Source organism: Poecile atricapillus, chromosome 2, assembly GCF_030490865.1.
Source record: "Poecile atricapillus isolate bPoeAtr1 chromosome 2, bPoeAtr1.hap1, whole genome shotgun sequence".
Classification (NCBI taxonomy): domain Eukaryota; kingdom Metazoa; phylum Chordata; class Aves; order Passeriformes; family Paridae; genus Poecile; species Poecile atricapillus.
In genome coordinates this window covers 132,689,338-132,704,076 of record NC_081250.1, presented here as the reverse complement: position 1 = coordinate 132,704,076, position 14,739 = coordinate 132,689,338, and the positions used below count along the sequence as shown (strand labels likewise).

Genomic DNA, 14,739 nt, shown 5'->3' with positions numbered 1-14,739 from the left:
CCACACTGAAACAAGGACAGAATCCAGCTATTCTCCTTTTGGGTTAACTTTACCATTATAACAACAAACGCTTGGCATCTCTGTTGAATTTTTCTTCTCATTATGCACTCAAACTTAAATGCACCCATCTCAGTGCATCTTTTCAATAGAAATTTCCAAATATCTTTGATCAGCAAGACACTAATACTGCAAAGCATGTTCAGCAGAAAATGTTTTGGGCACCTAAATTACATTAATAGAGAAGAGTTTCCTCACAATCAAGTCCTAAACAGAAGATCTGGCCCCATTCAAGTACCTGATTTCCACAACATGTGGTCTTGGGATGCTGATCAATGGCACAGCAGATCAAGTGTGTCCTCAAAACTCACAACAATCAAACAACCTGAACTGTACTCACTTTATGCTACAACTGCATACAACCTCCCTCCAGCCATATTCAACTCACTGATCTTTACCTTAGCCATAGAGTTTTCTGGTTCAACAGACAGCACTTTATTCAGATCCTCTATAGCTGTCTGGTAATTCTGCAGATGCATGTGTACAGTGGCACGACGCATCAAAGCTACAAAAGAATGAAGTATATTATTTATGTATTTAAAGGATAAAGCAAATTAAAATACACTGTTTTTTCTAGATACGTTAAGTGCAGTTAAACAGTTTTAAAAATTCTGCACTTCTATATTAGTAACAACTGTTTTCTTGATGATTTTTAATGATGCGATTTCATGTGACGTCTTTTGAGGCAGCAATCATGAATTGTGAAGCACCTTGTAATAGTTTCCAAATTTTCCCTCTCCACCCATGCAAATACAGTTAGCTACATTCAAGTCCTTGACTTCAGAAAGGAATAAACCAACAATTTTGATTGTCTTCATGTCACTTTTAAATTAATTTATAATTCAGTGTGGGTATTATGGAAACACTGCACAAATACAAGAGGGCTTATAGTTATCATATGAAAAGCATGCTGCCATGTATGAATTCCCATTACAAATCAACAGGATGACCTGCACAAAACTTCACTAACCGCCAAAGAACCATTAAAACTGCTTTGGGAAGCCATGCTGTTTCCTTATTTGTACTTAGACCTCATCTACAGCTCAATTAAATCAGCTAACAACATGTACCATTTTATTTGCTAGAGGTAAAATAATACATTGACATTTTATTTTCTACTTTACCTTTTATGTTGCCAGGTTCCATATCTAGAACCTTCTCACAATCCTGCAAAGCACTGTCCCAGTCCTGAAGTTTGATTTCTGCTTGAGCTTTGTTATTATACACAGCTGCAGTCGGTATTACTGATATACTCCTAAAGGAAAGGGAAGATTGATCATGTCGGAGCTAGAAAACCTGAATCTAGAAACACTTCACTACTGTAAGCTGAAAACAGTACTACAGAAATATTAATACTGGTATTCTAACCACAGCAGTGCTTAGGGACTCCCTCCTGTGAGACCACAGTCAACCATCCACCAAGAAGATTTACTGTCTTCAGAGGCCTCTTGCTTGCCAGGACTTAGACCTGAGATGTTGCAGAGGTTTGTCTGTAACTTAGACTGCTACCTCCTCCTGCCATCCATGTAGACTCCAACAAAACTGCCAAATGAAACCTTTGAAAGATGAAGAGTAACTACACAGCTCTGGGGATTATGATGGAAAATATGGTGGTGGGGGAGAACACATGGGATTCTTCTTGATCTTGCTTGTAAAATGGAAAGACTCAGGTAGCAGTGGATGAATTGTCCAGGTCAATGTCTGGCTGCAGGGTGATATTGTAGATAGGGCTTTAGCTTCTGTAACAACAGAATCATCTCTGAGGAATAAGGACAGCTGGGATGCACATAACAAAATGGTGTAAAGGAATCTTTGCCAACAATCTTGCTAATAATGTTGCAAGGAAAACTAAACTGTGTTCACTGGGAAGAGTAGCAATAGAAGTGGCAGGGGGACAACACATTGCAATAGACTCACACCTTCCTTGTGGAAAAAAAAGAAAACTTGGTTGGAGAACAATTTCAAATGCATAGCGCATGGGGAAAAAAAAAAAAAAAAAAGAATAAAAGCTCTATGCAGCTATGATCCCAGTGGGATAACAGATCTGGTGGGATAATCTGTGCATGCTCTTTAGAAAGGGTAGGAGGGTGAGGAAAAAGAGGAGATCCATTCTAGTGTAAACAGTGATTCAATGCGTGAAGGTTTGTCTTCACACAAGAGGAACAGGCAAGAGACTGACAAGCCAGTCAAGAAAGCCAATGGGTAAGAATAAGAGGTCAGATTCTACATTTTCCATTTTTGTCATAGATGATCCCTTTAGGTTATTAACAATTCACTCCAAAATATTTTACTTTAATATTTCTAACTCTAAGAAAATACATTTCAGATAGAATTAGAAAAGTGACCAGTTAGAACAGCATGGTGTCACTATCATACATTTCAGAAGGCATACAATGCCCCATGGACATCAAAAATGGAAAAACTCCATTAAAAAGGATTCTGCCTATCCTTAGTAATTAGTACCAAAATTAGTAATTAGTTCCAAAAGCAGACGTTTTTACTTATTTTTATATTACTATTTGTATTTTATTTATGGTATATGAAATACAGCTATAAACTTTGTTTATGTCTGTGTAAAAAACCCAAAGAAAACGAGAAAGGTTTTAAGGCTGCAAGTCATGAAAAACAAGAAAAACCCATCAGACATCAAATGCCTCAGTTAAGCAGCCCGTGCTCTATAAATATCATTACAAGTGTGCACACACACACACACACACATATATATACATCTGTCTATATCAGCAACCTTCAGATAAAATTTCATAAGCTGCTCTACAAAACCCTGCCTCCTTCAGTGACCATATGAATGATACTTCCTAAACATAAATATGTTAAATATTTATTTTATTGCTGTTCCACACTATTTCTATTCATTATTTTCTCCACACTTATCTGCACTGACTACAAATGCATTAACCTTCTCATACTTTTATTCAAGGTTATCCAATATAATATCATAGCTCATTAATTATCTTCACATTTCATCCCACACTAGTGTCATATCATTACACTCCCTTATCACTGGTAATTAATACCCCAAGATTCCTATGTACCCTAAATTTCTAAATGACAACTTTGACACTTCTGATTTCTGGGTTTTTTTAAGTCCTGAATATTTCAAAGCACAGTTAGACTATACTTGTAATTATTTAATTTCTCAACACTCTGACGATCCTTTTATTTTTGTAAATATGTCCTTGAATCTCAATGGTTTAAAAAAATCTGAGGAAGTTTGTGACACCTGCAGATTGCATTCCATCACTATCTAGCCCCTTCTCGTCTGATAAATAAAAATTAATATCAGGATGGATCAGTGCTTTAAATATTCTTCTGTTAAATCTTTCTGCCCTTTTGAAAATAATCTAAATTGTCAATAGTTGCTTCAATAAGAAGTTGTTTCAATTATTACATTCAATTAATTCAATAAAAAACAGCATTCACAAGTAAGAGTCATTAAAATAAAAGAACACAATAGTATTTACTCACCGAGTGTAATATGTCACTGCTTCCACATAATCGCCAGTGGCAAAGGCTTCATTGCCCTTTTCTTTTTCACGAGTAGCAATAAAAATTTTCTCTCTCTTTGTCATTCCTAGCAAAAAATATTTCTACACAACTAGCAACTTGCACAGATGTAACCACAACAGTCAGATAAAATACTTTGAATCTCATAGTCTGCATTTTTTTTAAAGCACATGGCTTACTAAAAGACAAATTTGTATTTTATCTTTTGTAATAAAATACTAAACTCTTCTCATAGGCATACAATTCAGCATGCAAGAAAAGAGCAGTTAGCTAACCTCTACCATTTATTTATAATACCAGATTATGCTTTACTTCTTTACCTAGTGCTCCCAACTAAAAATAAACATTCTTACTGTTTATTAAGCAAGACTAAATTTTTTTCAAACATGGCTTCAAGCTCACTTGATGATATAAGAACGTTTAGCATCTCTAGGGGCTGAAAAATAAAGGCACTTTAACTCTACGATTCACTTTCTTAATTAGTATTCATACTCCACAACACAGTATTACAACTGAAGAAAAATTATGTTTCTAAAACATTACCAGTTGTGTCGATTTTCTTTTCAATTGCAGCTAGACTTGGCCTGCTGAAGAATCTTGCTTTTGAGTTACTTTCTTCACAGTCTTCATCAATTTTAGAACATTCCTTTTCCACATCAAACCTTTAATTAGTAGAATGACAAATTCAATAATGCTGCATAGCAAGACTCCTCAGCTGATAGAAAGTCATACTGTATTTTCATTATAAACCAAAGGAAAAGAGATAAAGCTGTGTTCAGTTATTGGTGACCAAGAAAAATCTCTGCCTATCTCCTCACTATCTTCCCCAAAAAAGGCAGGTACAATTTAAGAAACAGTATCTTCAGGCTTCATCCCAGCCCTACCAAACATCCCTATTAACCTCAGCCAAAATAACTAAGAAATAGCTTCAAAGCAATTTATATAGTAAACCTGAGAAAAGTAGTCTCAAACACTTCAAAAGCTACTCTGAAGCAGCTTTTGAAAACAGTGTTTAGAAATGTATATCAAGAAATATTGCTGCTGTAGTACTGTAAAATAAATATAGCAATAATCAATTCCTATGCTATAAAGAAATATTATTCTTGCTGCCTTTCTGTGTAAGGTACAATGAAAAATAGCCTTTTCACAATAATCTTGACTATATGAATAATTTATTTCTGAAATCAAGATACTATTTTGAAAAATTATTCAACTCAAAACCTTTTCACGTAAGGCTAATTGTTCTCCATTTTGAATCTGATCTTTTGCTAGCTTACTTTTACCTATTTATTATAAATTAACCACATTTCAAATAAATGTTTTTAAAATAAGAAGTGAAACATTTTTTTCTAAACATTTTGTTTAGAAATTGCCTAAACAATTATTTGAAAGTTTTGAAATTATCCTCAAAACATTTTAAAACCATGATAGGCTTTAAATTGGAAAATGTCTTTCAAACAACTCTGTTGCAGTGTACTCATAATCCAAAATAAATTAAGTGTTTCATGGGAAAATTCACAACCTGTACTATTATCAGCATGCTAAAATACTTAAAGATTGTGTACATGGATGTGTAAACAAAATCTCTACCATTAATTTGGAAAGATACAGTAGCAAGAGTAAAGAATAAATTAATAAAAGAATAAATTGTTGCAGAAATTATTTTTATATTCTGCTAATATTATTTTTATATAAGATTATTTTTATAATCTGTTTTCTTTGTCCACATTTAAGCAGGAAGGCACCAAGTTCTGAAAGATAAATGAGTGAAAATAACTAATATGCAAAACTTATGCAGAACAGGGTTTTTGATGGGGCTTTGGGGTATAGTTTCATTACCCAAACCCCAAAATATCCCCATCTACTGCACAGGAAATTTGTGCCTCTTCACTCTGATTCTACAGCATTATATTCCAGATTTCAGGAACTACAGAAAAGCTTCTACTATGTACAACACAAGTATGTGCTTTTTGCTTTCTGTGTTCAACAATTTGGGCATCAACCTGTCACGTAACTTGGGAGGTTGATGTGCCACCATTATAGGATGTGGAGTGTCTTTGTATCAGAGGTCCAGCCATTCTAAAATAGTTACTGTCTAAATCTCTATTAAGTGTAATTGCATTTGAGTAAACAGATGCATCTGCCTGAAGCTCATTCTTTGAGGTTAGTGGGGTTCAGTGCAGGAGTAAGTATTCATCAGTTTTGTTTTCAACATAGAATTGTGACTTTAGCTATAGAGAAGTCCATGTTTATAAGTCCAGGTTAAATAACCCTAGAGCAGCTTTTAAAAATCTCATCAATTAAGCAATTTTTATTTATTTTTCTGCTGATTTACTATTTCACACAGCTTGTACAAAAGTATAGACTAACTCGTTCTCAGCTGTTAGTAACCCAGTGTGCCATTTGCATTTTAGCAGAATATTTATTAAGAAAAACCAAAGTTTCATCAGTGTTACAGTTCCCTAAAATGCTGACCTTAATGCTATGTCATCATATACATCATGATGTATACATCAATAGTGTATTTAAACAGATAAGTGAGATTTATTAAAAATTGAAATATAAGGGATTTAACATACTTGTCCCATTCACTATAATCCCGTGGTATGTTTTTCTTGCTTCGTTTGTTTTGCAATTTTTTGTTCTAAAAGAGAAACAAACAGTCATCTTGTAAGACAATTTGTTGCAGTGGAATTCACAGTGGTTTTTTTTGGTTTGTTTCTGCGGTACATATTTTCCTAGCAACCACACTACTCATGACTATTCTCAGCTCAGTCTTGAAAATGTAATTCATCTTAAAGAAAATCTTGATGCATTTCATATATCATTGCAATTTGAGGAGCTCCCGTGTCTCACACTTTTTGTCCACTGTCTTGTCACATCACAGAGGCACTGAGTGAAACTTTCTAATTAGTATCTTGTGATGCCATCTTCCCTAACATCCTTTCAACACAGCAAGGAAGAACTCAGTCATTGGAAAACCCATCCTTGTGATGAGGTGTTTGACAAAGAAATTGAATCAGTAACCTGGTTTTAGGCTTCCCTTTCCCAAGAGAACCCAATGCACAGATTTTGGTAGTCCCTGGAACACTCCCAACAAATCTGCAAATAAATTACTTCAAAGTAATGTCTGGACTTACTTTCACCATTTTTCCCTTTACTAAAGCCATTTCCAAGACTATTTATATTCATTTTAGATTTTAGACAAGCTTCACCATTGAAGCTTGCCTTACCTAAAATGTATCTTGAGGACCTTCCTGCAACAATCAGTTCTGACAATCAGATTTGGCTGCCTTGTATCTCAACCCATCTCCTACACTAATGGACTCTACTTCCCTAGCTGTCACCTTTGGCATCTCTTCTACCTCTGTGATGAGACTATACTTCTTCTATGCCCCTCCCTGCTTATTGACTTCAAAATACTTAATAGCAAGGTGTGGTTCCAAACAGGTATTTCACAGTGGAACAGCCAGTTCAAAATATTCCCATCTATCCTGTCCTGGTCATTCAGTCCTCCTCTTACCTTGCAATCCAGCATTCACTGAGTTAGACCAGTGTAATTCTTTGTAGAGTTGCATATTTACAATTTTCTGTGTTTAAATCAACAGTCTGATAGAGCTCACAGTACAACCCCCAAATATCTGTACCAGTTCAATTCAGCATGTGATAAACTGGACCAAAAAAATGACCAGAAGCTCCCTAAACTTGCTTTACCAGTGGTGACACTGTAACAAGGACATACTTCTGCAGCTGGATGTAAACACCTCAATTTACATAATGCAAATGTAACCCTTCCTGTAAACACTTCTGACTATATGTAATGTTAGGTTACACAAAATTTTGTAGTATATAACTCTAGAATTACTGTTAATGTTATGTCTTTCAGGAAGCGAGAGAAAATGATAAATATGTTTAGCAATTAGCACATGTTTAGAAAAGGTAACTCCTAAATATGCCTTCCTGAAACATGAGTTATCATTATATATCCATCCTGGTATATATTACAAATGTACTAATTTAATGAATATCAAGTATTTATTTTCAACAAAAGTCCTTAATTTAAATGAACAAAACTACTGCAACTCTCAGAAGAAATTCTCATAAGGTACTTACAATATGCAACTTACATAGGTACTTACATATGCAACTCCAGCTTAGGAGTATGTATAAGCATGTACATTTAATGAATGAGGAAGAAACATTGATTAAAAAATCCACAATTTAAAAAATTCTAAGTCTTGTATCTTTGAAATTATTGTAATCAAGTTGTGTTTCCAACAGAGTCAGGAATTTCTTGATCAGTAATATTTCAGAGGATCTCATCCAAGAAGCTTTGATGAAAAATGTACACTTACATGCCATGGAACTAAAGAAAAAACCTCTGTGCTTGTCATGTTTCCTGCCATAATTCATAATGCATGAATCCCACTGGGTTTGAAGCCCACTGAACATTTTCTGAATCAAAGATGAACACACAAAATGGCTTCAGTACAGGTAACACAATTTGGTCTTGGTTCTCCTGTAGGCCCTGTGTGCTGGCCTAAACATTACTATTCTATGGTTAGTTTTGAATTCAGAATATCCAAAACAAAACAAAGGCTATTAGATACTATCACAGTGGATATTTATAACATGAAACTTGTATGCATTTTACATGCCCTGGGCTGTAGCATGAGGAAGTATTTGAGGACGCAAATCTTTCTGGAATAATATTAGAAAACCATGTTTGGCAAAGGAGCCTCAGCTGAAATCCCATCAATACAGTCTTTTGAATATCAGTATCTTTAAACACATGCTTTAGTTCTCTCCTAGATAAAAAGAGGCAGCAAAAATAATAATTATGCAATGTGGTCAGTTAAGACAGTTCTGGGCAGCGTGACAGGAAAACAGGGGTGTAAGACAGAAACTTCCACATTGTGTTATGGAGGCAGATATCGCATAAACTTCACTCTTTTCCAGTCCATTTTTGGAAAATCCCCACCATGGATTCACACCAATAAAAAGAAAACAGACAGTATAGAGTTATAAACTATCAGTAGTGAATAGAAATTACACCTGTATATAGTATCAGCAAGAAAATCTGATTACAGACAAAACAAGAAAGATGCTTTCATTTACCAAACTTGTATCCATTAGTGCAATCCACTAGTTTAGGATCAATAATAATTTCCAGAAATGGATTCATTGAAAATGCTGATTTTTTTATGCATCAGATCAGATGAACAGTCTCCAACCAAGTAATAACATAAAATTATGGAAGGCTTTGTGCATTTCTTTCTAGCAAAGAGGGTGATTTATCACAGTGATTCTAAACTTGATCCTACTCACAAAATTATATGATGACAGTCTGAAAAATAATTATAGTCCCAACTGATTAGCCAAACGTTTAAAAACTGTAAGATGACACATATCTTTATCAGAAAGAAAGAAAGAAAAAGAAGTTGATTATGTATATTGTTCAATTTTTTTGAGATTTCATGTTACAGGTATAAATCTAGTGTATGCTATACAAACAGCTTCCTTTTATTCAGTAGGGATCTGGAAGTGATATAACTGTACTGCTGCTTAAAATGTTTCAGGCTTCCCTTCTCTATTCCAGGACAGGTTACAATTCCTTCGGAGGCCATCTGCTTAGACAAAAGGAATGGAAATCGCATACCACAGGTAAAGCATAAAACTGTATCTAGGTTTCCTGGGTAATAATGCTAACACCAAAATCTGGTAGGGAGAACTAAAGCTGAAGAACAAAAGAACAAAATTTGATCTGAAGACTGCTGTATGGTTTAAAGAACGAGAAAAAAAAAAAGAATTTTTATTTTATTTATTAATGAAAATTTTGTCTTTGAATGGAGAACGCTATTTAGTAACATGGTGCATCCTAGATTTCAAGATACTTTATGCTTCTATTCTATTCTATATTCAAGACATTTTATGCTTCTATTCTAAACTCGATTTACTGAGTTCACATGGTATTAAACCATTTTCTGTCCTAGGAGTTATACAGGACATGAATCAAGGAAAAAGCTATAGTGGCACAATCCATCTTAGCAAAATAGGACAGTCAAGAGGAACATACATTGCAAAATATGTTTACCAAATACCAAACCAAAGCATACCTTAGTCTCAATACTAAAGATTTATAAAACACTCACTGGAATCCACAGCCTCTTTGTATACTATGCAACAGAGACTGCCTAGCTATCCCAAATGTCCTGGTCCAACAGGATAAATAAATATGTACCAGCTGACAGTAAGAAGTAGTTTCTGACAATACAAGAACACAAATCAGGCATTTACCAATATATAATTATTCAAGAAAAATAGGAATTAGTAAGAAAGATCACATGACCTGTAAGGATCCCTTCATAATATTTCTGACTCACAAACCTCCAGAAAAGAACAATGCTTAATGAAGTTCCTATAGGAGTGTCCCAGAATTTCAAAGAAAATTTTGAAAACCAGACTGAACTGATCCATGACAACACCTGACAATTCAGAAAAATCCCATACACACCTACTTGTCTGCCAATCCCTTCAGTAGCACTATATTTAGTATTAGCAAGAAAAGCTGGCCAGAAAATAAATTTCAGGCAGATAGATAAATAAACAAAAGAAAGAAAAACCCACCAAAATGTAAGGAAACTACTACCTGGGAAAAAACATAAATATTTGTTCTGTAGTCATGAAGACTTGTTAAGTCTGCTTAAGGGCTAAATTAGAATGCTGTATGATTGCAGTGGGAAGGTATACACAAGGTATAAAATAAGCCAAATCAAAGGCTACATATACACCAGCACTACCCAACACAGGAGTGGCTGTAGAGTAAAACAATTGCTGCAGAGACTACAACATCCACACTGTACAAGTTCCAGGGTGTTTATTTTGGACTGGCTTCTGACTGGCCCCACAGAACAAAAGCCTGCTGGCAGCTGGAGAAAATCTCCTGGCATAATTTCATCCAGAAGGAGCCTAGTTCACATGCTTAAACAATACTTTGAAACAGGAATTGAAGAACAGCAAAAGGGTGTTTAAGGAGATCTGCTCTGGCAGTGAATTCTTGATCAGAATTAAAATATTATTACAATACACATGCCAGTACTAAGAAAGCATTTTTGTTTAAGCATTGGTCTCTTGCAAGGGAGCTTAAAGGTTTTCATTTTCTGGTTAACAAAATAAATCTAGTAAGAAAGGCACAATGTTTAGAAGTTCATATATATATAATCTCCCAGTTTTAGAAAAACCTACAATTAACACTTATAATTAACACAAAAAACTTGAGATACCTGATTAGTGGAAAGGCAACTGCTGGAACAACGAATGGGAGGCAAGTTATCTTGTCTTTCATTCAGTGTGTCTGTTCTCAGGAGCTGTGATTTTTTATCATCTTCATTCATTTCTGTCAGCCAGCTCTGAAAATAAATAATATATTTTTACCTTAAGGCAGTAGAGCAATTATCCTTAAAAAGCACCGCTCTTAATGGGGAAAAGTAATTAAGACAAAGAGAAATAGTGTTCTTTTGAATAAAGAGTGATATACAAAAAAAAATTTGTAGATTTAAAATGAGCAGTTAAGGTTCAGTGACATTAAGCAAGAAAATAAATTTAAGAACCTAATCCTTTGATCATTTCCTCTTTTAATCAAATAATTACATTCTACTTAGGCACAAGAAGAAGACTGATACATCACAGTGATTGTATTATGGACCATTATAAATTGATCCCGTACCGTCAGTTCACTATTAATTGCTTCCCATTCTTCAGCTGTGAAATCAGAAGCTGTGGCTGCAGGCTTATCTTTTCTCAGAGCTCTGCTCCTTGGATCCAAATGCTCAATACGCTTTTCACAAACCAGTGTAAGTTCAGGGTAACACCCCTCCTCACCAGACCTTTAAAATGCAAAGATATAAATGTTATCGAAAAAGAATTAAACTGCACTACATCCTCCATGTTTCCCTCCATGTGTAGTCAGTACAGTGACTGCAGAAGACTATTTTCTTGTTACATCCAAATTTTACTATCATCTAATAACATTTTTATTTAAAAATTTCAGCTAACCTTCAACCATTTTCCAATGCCCACATACACAGTTCAAAATTATCACCACAGTGCTCATAAGAAACTCATGTCATTTACAGCAGAAGTTAAACAGGTCTGACATCTGAAATTGCTAGTCAGGCAACATGGATCATAAGAGAACCAAAACAGAGTGGCAGCATTTAAAAAAAAAACAAACTATCATTGAGTTACTCAAACCTTTTGGATGGTTAAAGAAGGACTTGGATTTCTAGTGTTATCACTGGCACACTTTTAGCATGCTTACTTTAACTTTGTATGTTAGTTTTAAATTAGAAACTCACAGACAGGTTCAGACAAATAGAAAAGAGCTCCCTCAAATTTTACAGAACAGGAATATAATTATTAATGAAGGTAAAAAAATAAATTTACCTTAATACCCTGAGAATCTTTTCCAGGTGCTTAACATCAGTGCATTTTTCAATGAATTTGTAGTCCAGATGACTAATAGGTATTTGATACGTTTTAGTAGTTCCTTCACCCAGCAAATATGGTACTGACTCATCACCCATAACTAAATGTTAAAAGAAAAAAAAAAAAGTGATTCTGTAAGCTTCTAGTTACATTTTGAAGTAATGCAAATTTAAGGAATAAACTTGCTCACACTCCACTCTCTCATGCAAGCAGACCTACAAAAGAAAAAATATCAGATTTGAAGGCCTGATCACATAAACTGTCCTTGACGAGAGGGTTACTGACAGAAGTGTGAGATATGCTTTTTAAGTGTTATTTGCTTTATTATCTTTGTCTCCTATTGCCTTTTTGTTTATATTAAACCTTTTATCAGGCAAGTGAACCTTGTTTTTCACAAGAGTATGTAACTCTACTGCTCCTGCAAGTCACAACAATTTAGAAAGACCACTTAAAGAAAAATTGCCAATTTTTGCCTGCCACATTCTCTGGTTTATTTAACGCATACCTGTTTACACCAAATGGGACAAGCATGAAGGAAAAGATAGTGCCTTTTTTCAGAGGGAAGACATTAACCAAAGCAATGTATCTAAAGGAATGAGAATCTTTGGCTTCTGTGTAGACAAAATAAATTCAATTTTTGTTCCTCACTAACTGCATTTTCTGGGTCTCTGATTATATTACAGGACTAATCTGAATCTTTTCCAGTAAGTCGGTAACTGATGAAATGAGGGATTCAAATGGGACATTTCTGTCTCCCTGTACCTTTGATCTGGTCATCAGCATCTTTTTCTGTTTTGATCACAAGTTCTATGGAGATTGAATTCTTTTTCCCCCCCTTTTATATAGTACATGAAGAGAGCAGTTAATTTTAAAGAAATGTAATAAGGGCAACTAGCTAGTATGTGAAAACAACTATGTGTAGTTATAAACCAAATTAAAATAATTGTCTTCCAATGTCTTGCATAACTACATACGTTAATTTGCAGTTACACAAAAATGTTTATAATACAGTATATCACTTTAATAATAACTGATCATAATTAGGTGTTGCATAGAGATTCTGCCCCAAGACTTTACGGTTTCACTACTGGAAAAGGAAGAACACACGTGGGAAGAGGAACGAATGCAGGAAGTAATTAAAGAAGAATGGAAGAATTAAAAGCTCATCACCACCGGCGGTTTTTCCCGTTTATTCCCATGGACGTGAGGGAGCTGGACCAGGCGACCAGGACTCCGCGGCTGCCCGGGGGCACAGCCCTCTCTCTCGGCGCCCCTCTCCAGTACAGCTTCCCGCACATGCCCCGGCCCGGATCAGGGATTTACCTCCAAGCCGGCACCCAGTCTCCCCTCACGCACCGCCGGGCCAGGGGCAGCGCGGCCGGCCCGTGTGTAGCAACTGTTGCTATGTACAACATGGCGCCCTGGACACATCCGCCCCCGGGATGGCCTGCCGAGGCTCCGGCAGATCCCCGCCGGCTCCAGCAGCGACACGGGCCTCGCCTATCGTTCTTCGGCACCCACCTGCCCGGCGCCGCGCTGTCTCCGGGACGCGGTCCGGCCCTCACCGCGGCCGGGGTCCGCCCGAGCCCCGCTCAGGCCGCGCAGACGCGGCTGGCGTCGGGGCGGGGATCAGGGCTGAGGGGGGCGCCTGCCGAGGGCGGGCAGAAATACAGCTCCCGGGGGTGCAACTCTAGCGAGCATCACGCTTGTGGTTTCAGCGCAGTATTTCGCTCAGCTGAGAGCAAGCGGTCCGCCTCCCTACGCCGGTGGCCCCAGGCGCCCACACCAGTGGTGCCCGTGAGCCCTGCGCTCCCCCGGCACTGCGCTCCGAAGCAGGTCCGTGACCCTTCCCGAGGGCAGCGGGGGCTCTTGGCCGCCTTTGTCCGGCAGCCAGAGGCACCCGGAGTGCCCGCAAAGGGGCCAGACCCGCCTCCGTTTACCGGCGACCTTCGGCAGCGCTGCTCCTCCCTCCTCGTCCTTCTGAGCAGCCGTGTCAGTAGCCGACCCCTTCGTTCTGCTATGCAGGTACAAAGTGCACGCTCTGCAGGCCAGGCTGGTGATCCGAGAGCAAGCGTGTAGTAAAAAATTATGATTTATACCCGAGTGTAATCTGGTTTCCAGGAAAAAATCTAGGCTTAATAGTATAGATCAGGTACCTAAGAAAATCTTAACCAAACAGCTCCAAAACAGCATCCTAGCCACTTCATTTATAAGCCAACACAGTCATGCAGATCTTTAAAAAGATATTATTACAATGATGAATTAAGCAAGTTATCTCAACAGCACCATTAGCACCATCAAAACGGAGATCAGGCACACACACTCCAGCAGTATGTTGTAGTACCCTTTAGTGGTATTATGTAACACACATTCCAAACGGACAGATGAAAAAAGTTTTGGCTCATAATTACAAACCCACCACTTATTACAGACCCCTGAAAAGTCATCTGAAAATTAAAATAAGATCCCACTTTAGATTATTTGCTACCCAAATAATCTTTGTAACAGATCTAATTCTTTCCTTGAAAACAAAGAAGTCAAACAGCACTTAAATTTCTGTTTCCACATTGTTTCTTAATGTTTAACTTGCCTCCCTCTCCCTCTTCTTTCAGGATAAATTACTTTTTTCACACTTCGAAACATCCATACTTTTGACATGTCCACAACTGG

General features: G+C 36.8%; 1 protein-coding gene across 1 annotated transcript in view; it reads right to left on the bottom strand.

The window, feature by feature from the left end:
* SPAG1 (sperm associated antigen 1) overlaps positions 1–13,511 on the bottom strand; it is a 37,665-nt gene extending 24,154 nt beyond the window's left edge. The window contains exons 1-9 of the mRNA XM_058833019.1: positions 13,393–13,511; positions 12,028–12,169; positions 11,309–11,468; positions 10,866–10,991; positions 6,162–6,226; positions 4,126–4,244; positions 3,544–3,649; positions 1,182–1,312; positions 456–562 (exon numbers count right to left, since the gene is read on the bottom strand). Of these exons, the coding sequence (XP_058689002.1) occupies positions 456–562; positions 1,182–1,312; positions 3,544–3,649; positions 4,126–4,244; positions 6,162–6,226; positions 10,866–10,991; positions 11,309–11,468; positions 12,028–12,167 (954 nt within the window). The 5' untranslated portion in view covers positions 12,168–12,169; positions 13,393–13,511. The remainder of the gene's footprint in view (positions 1–455; positions 563–1,181; positions 1,313–3,543; positions 3,650–4,125; positions 4,245–6,161; positions 6,227–10,865; positions 10,992–11,308; positions 11,469–12,027; positions 12,170–13,392) is intronic.
* Between the last annotated feature and the right edge of the window lie 1,228 nt (positions 13,512–14,739).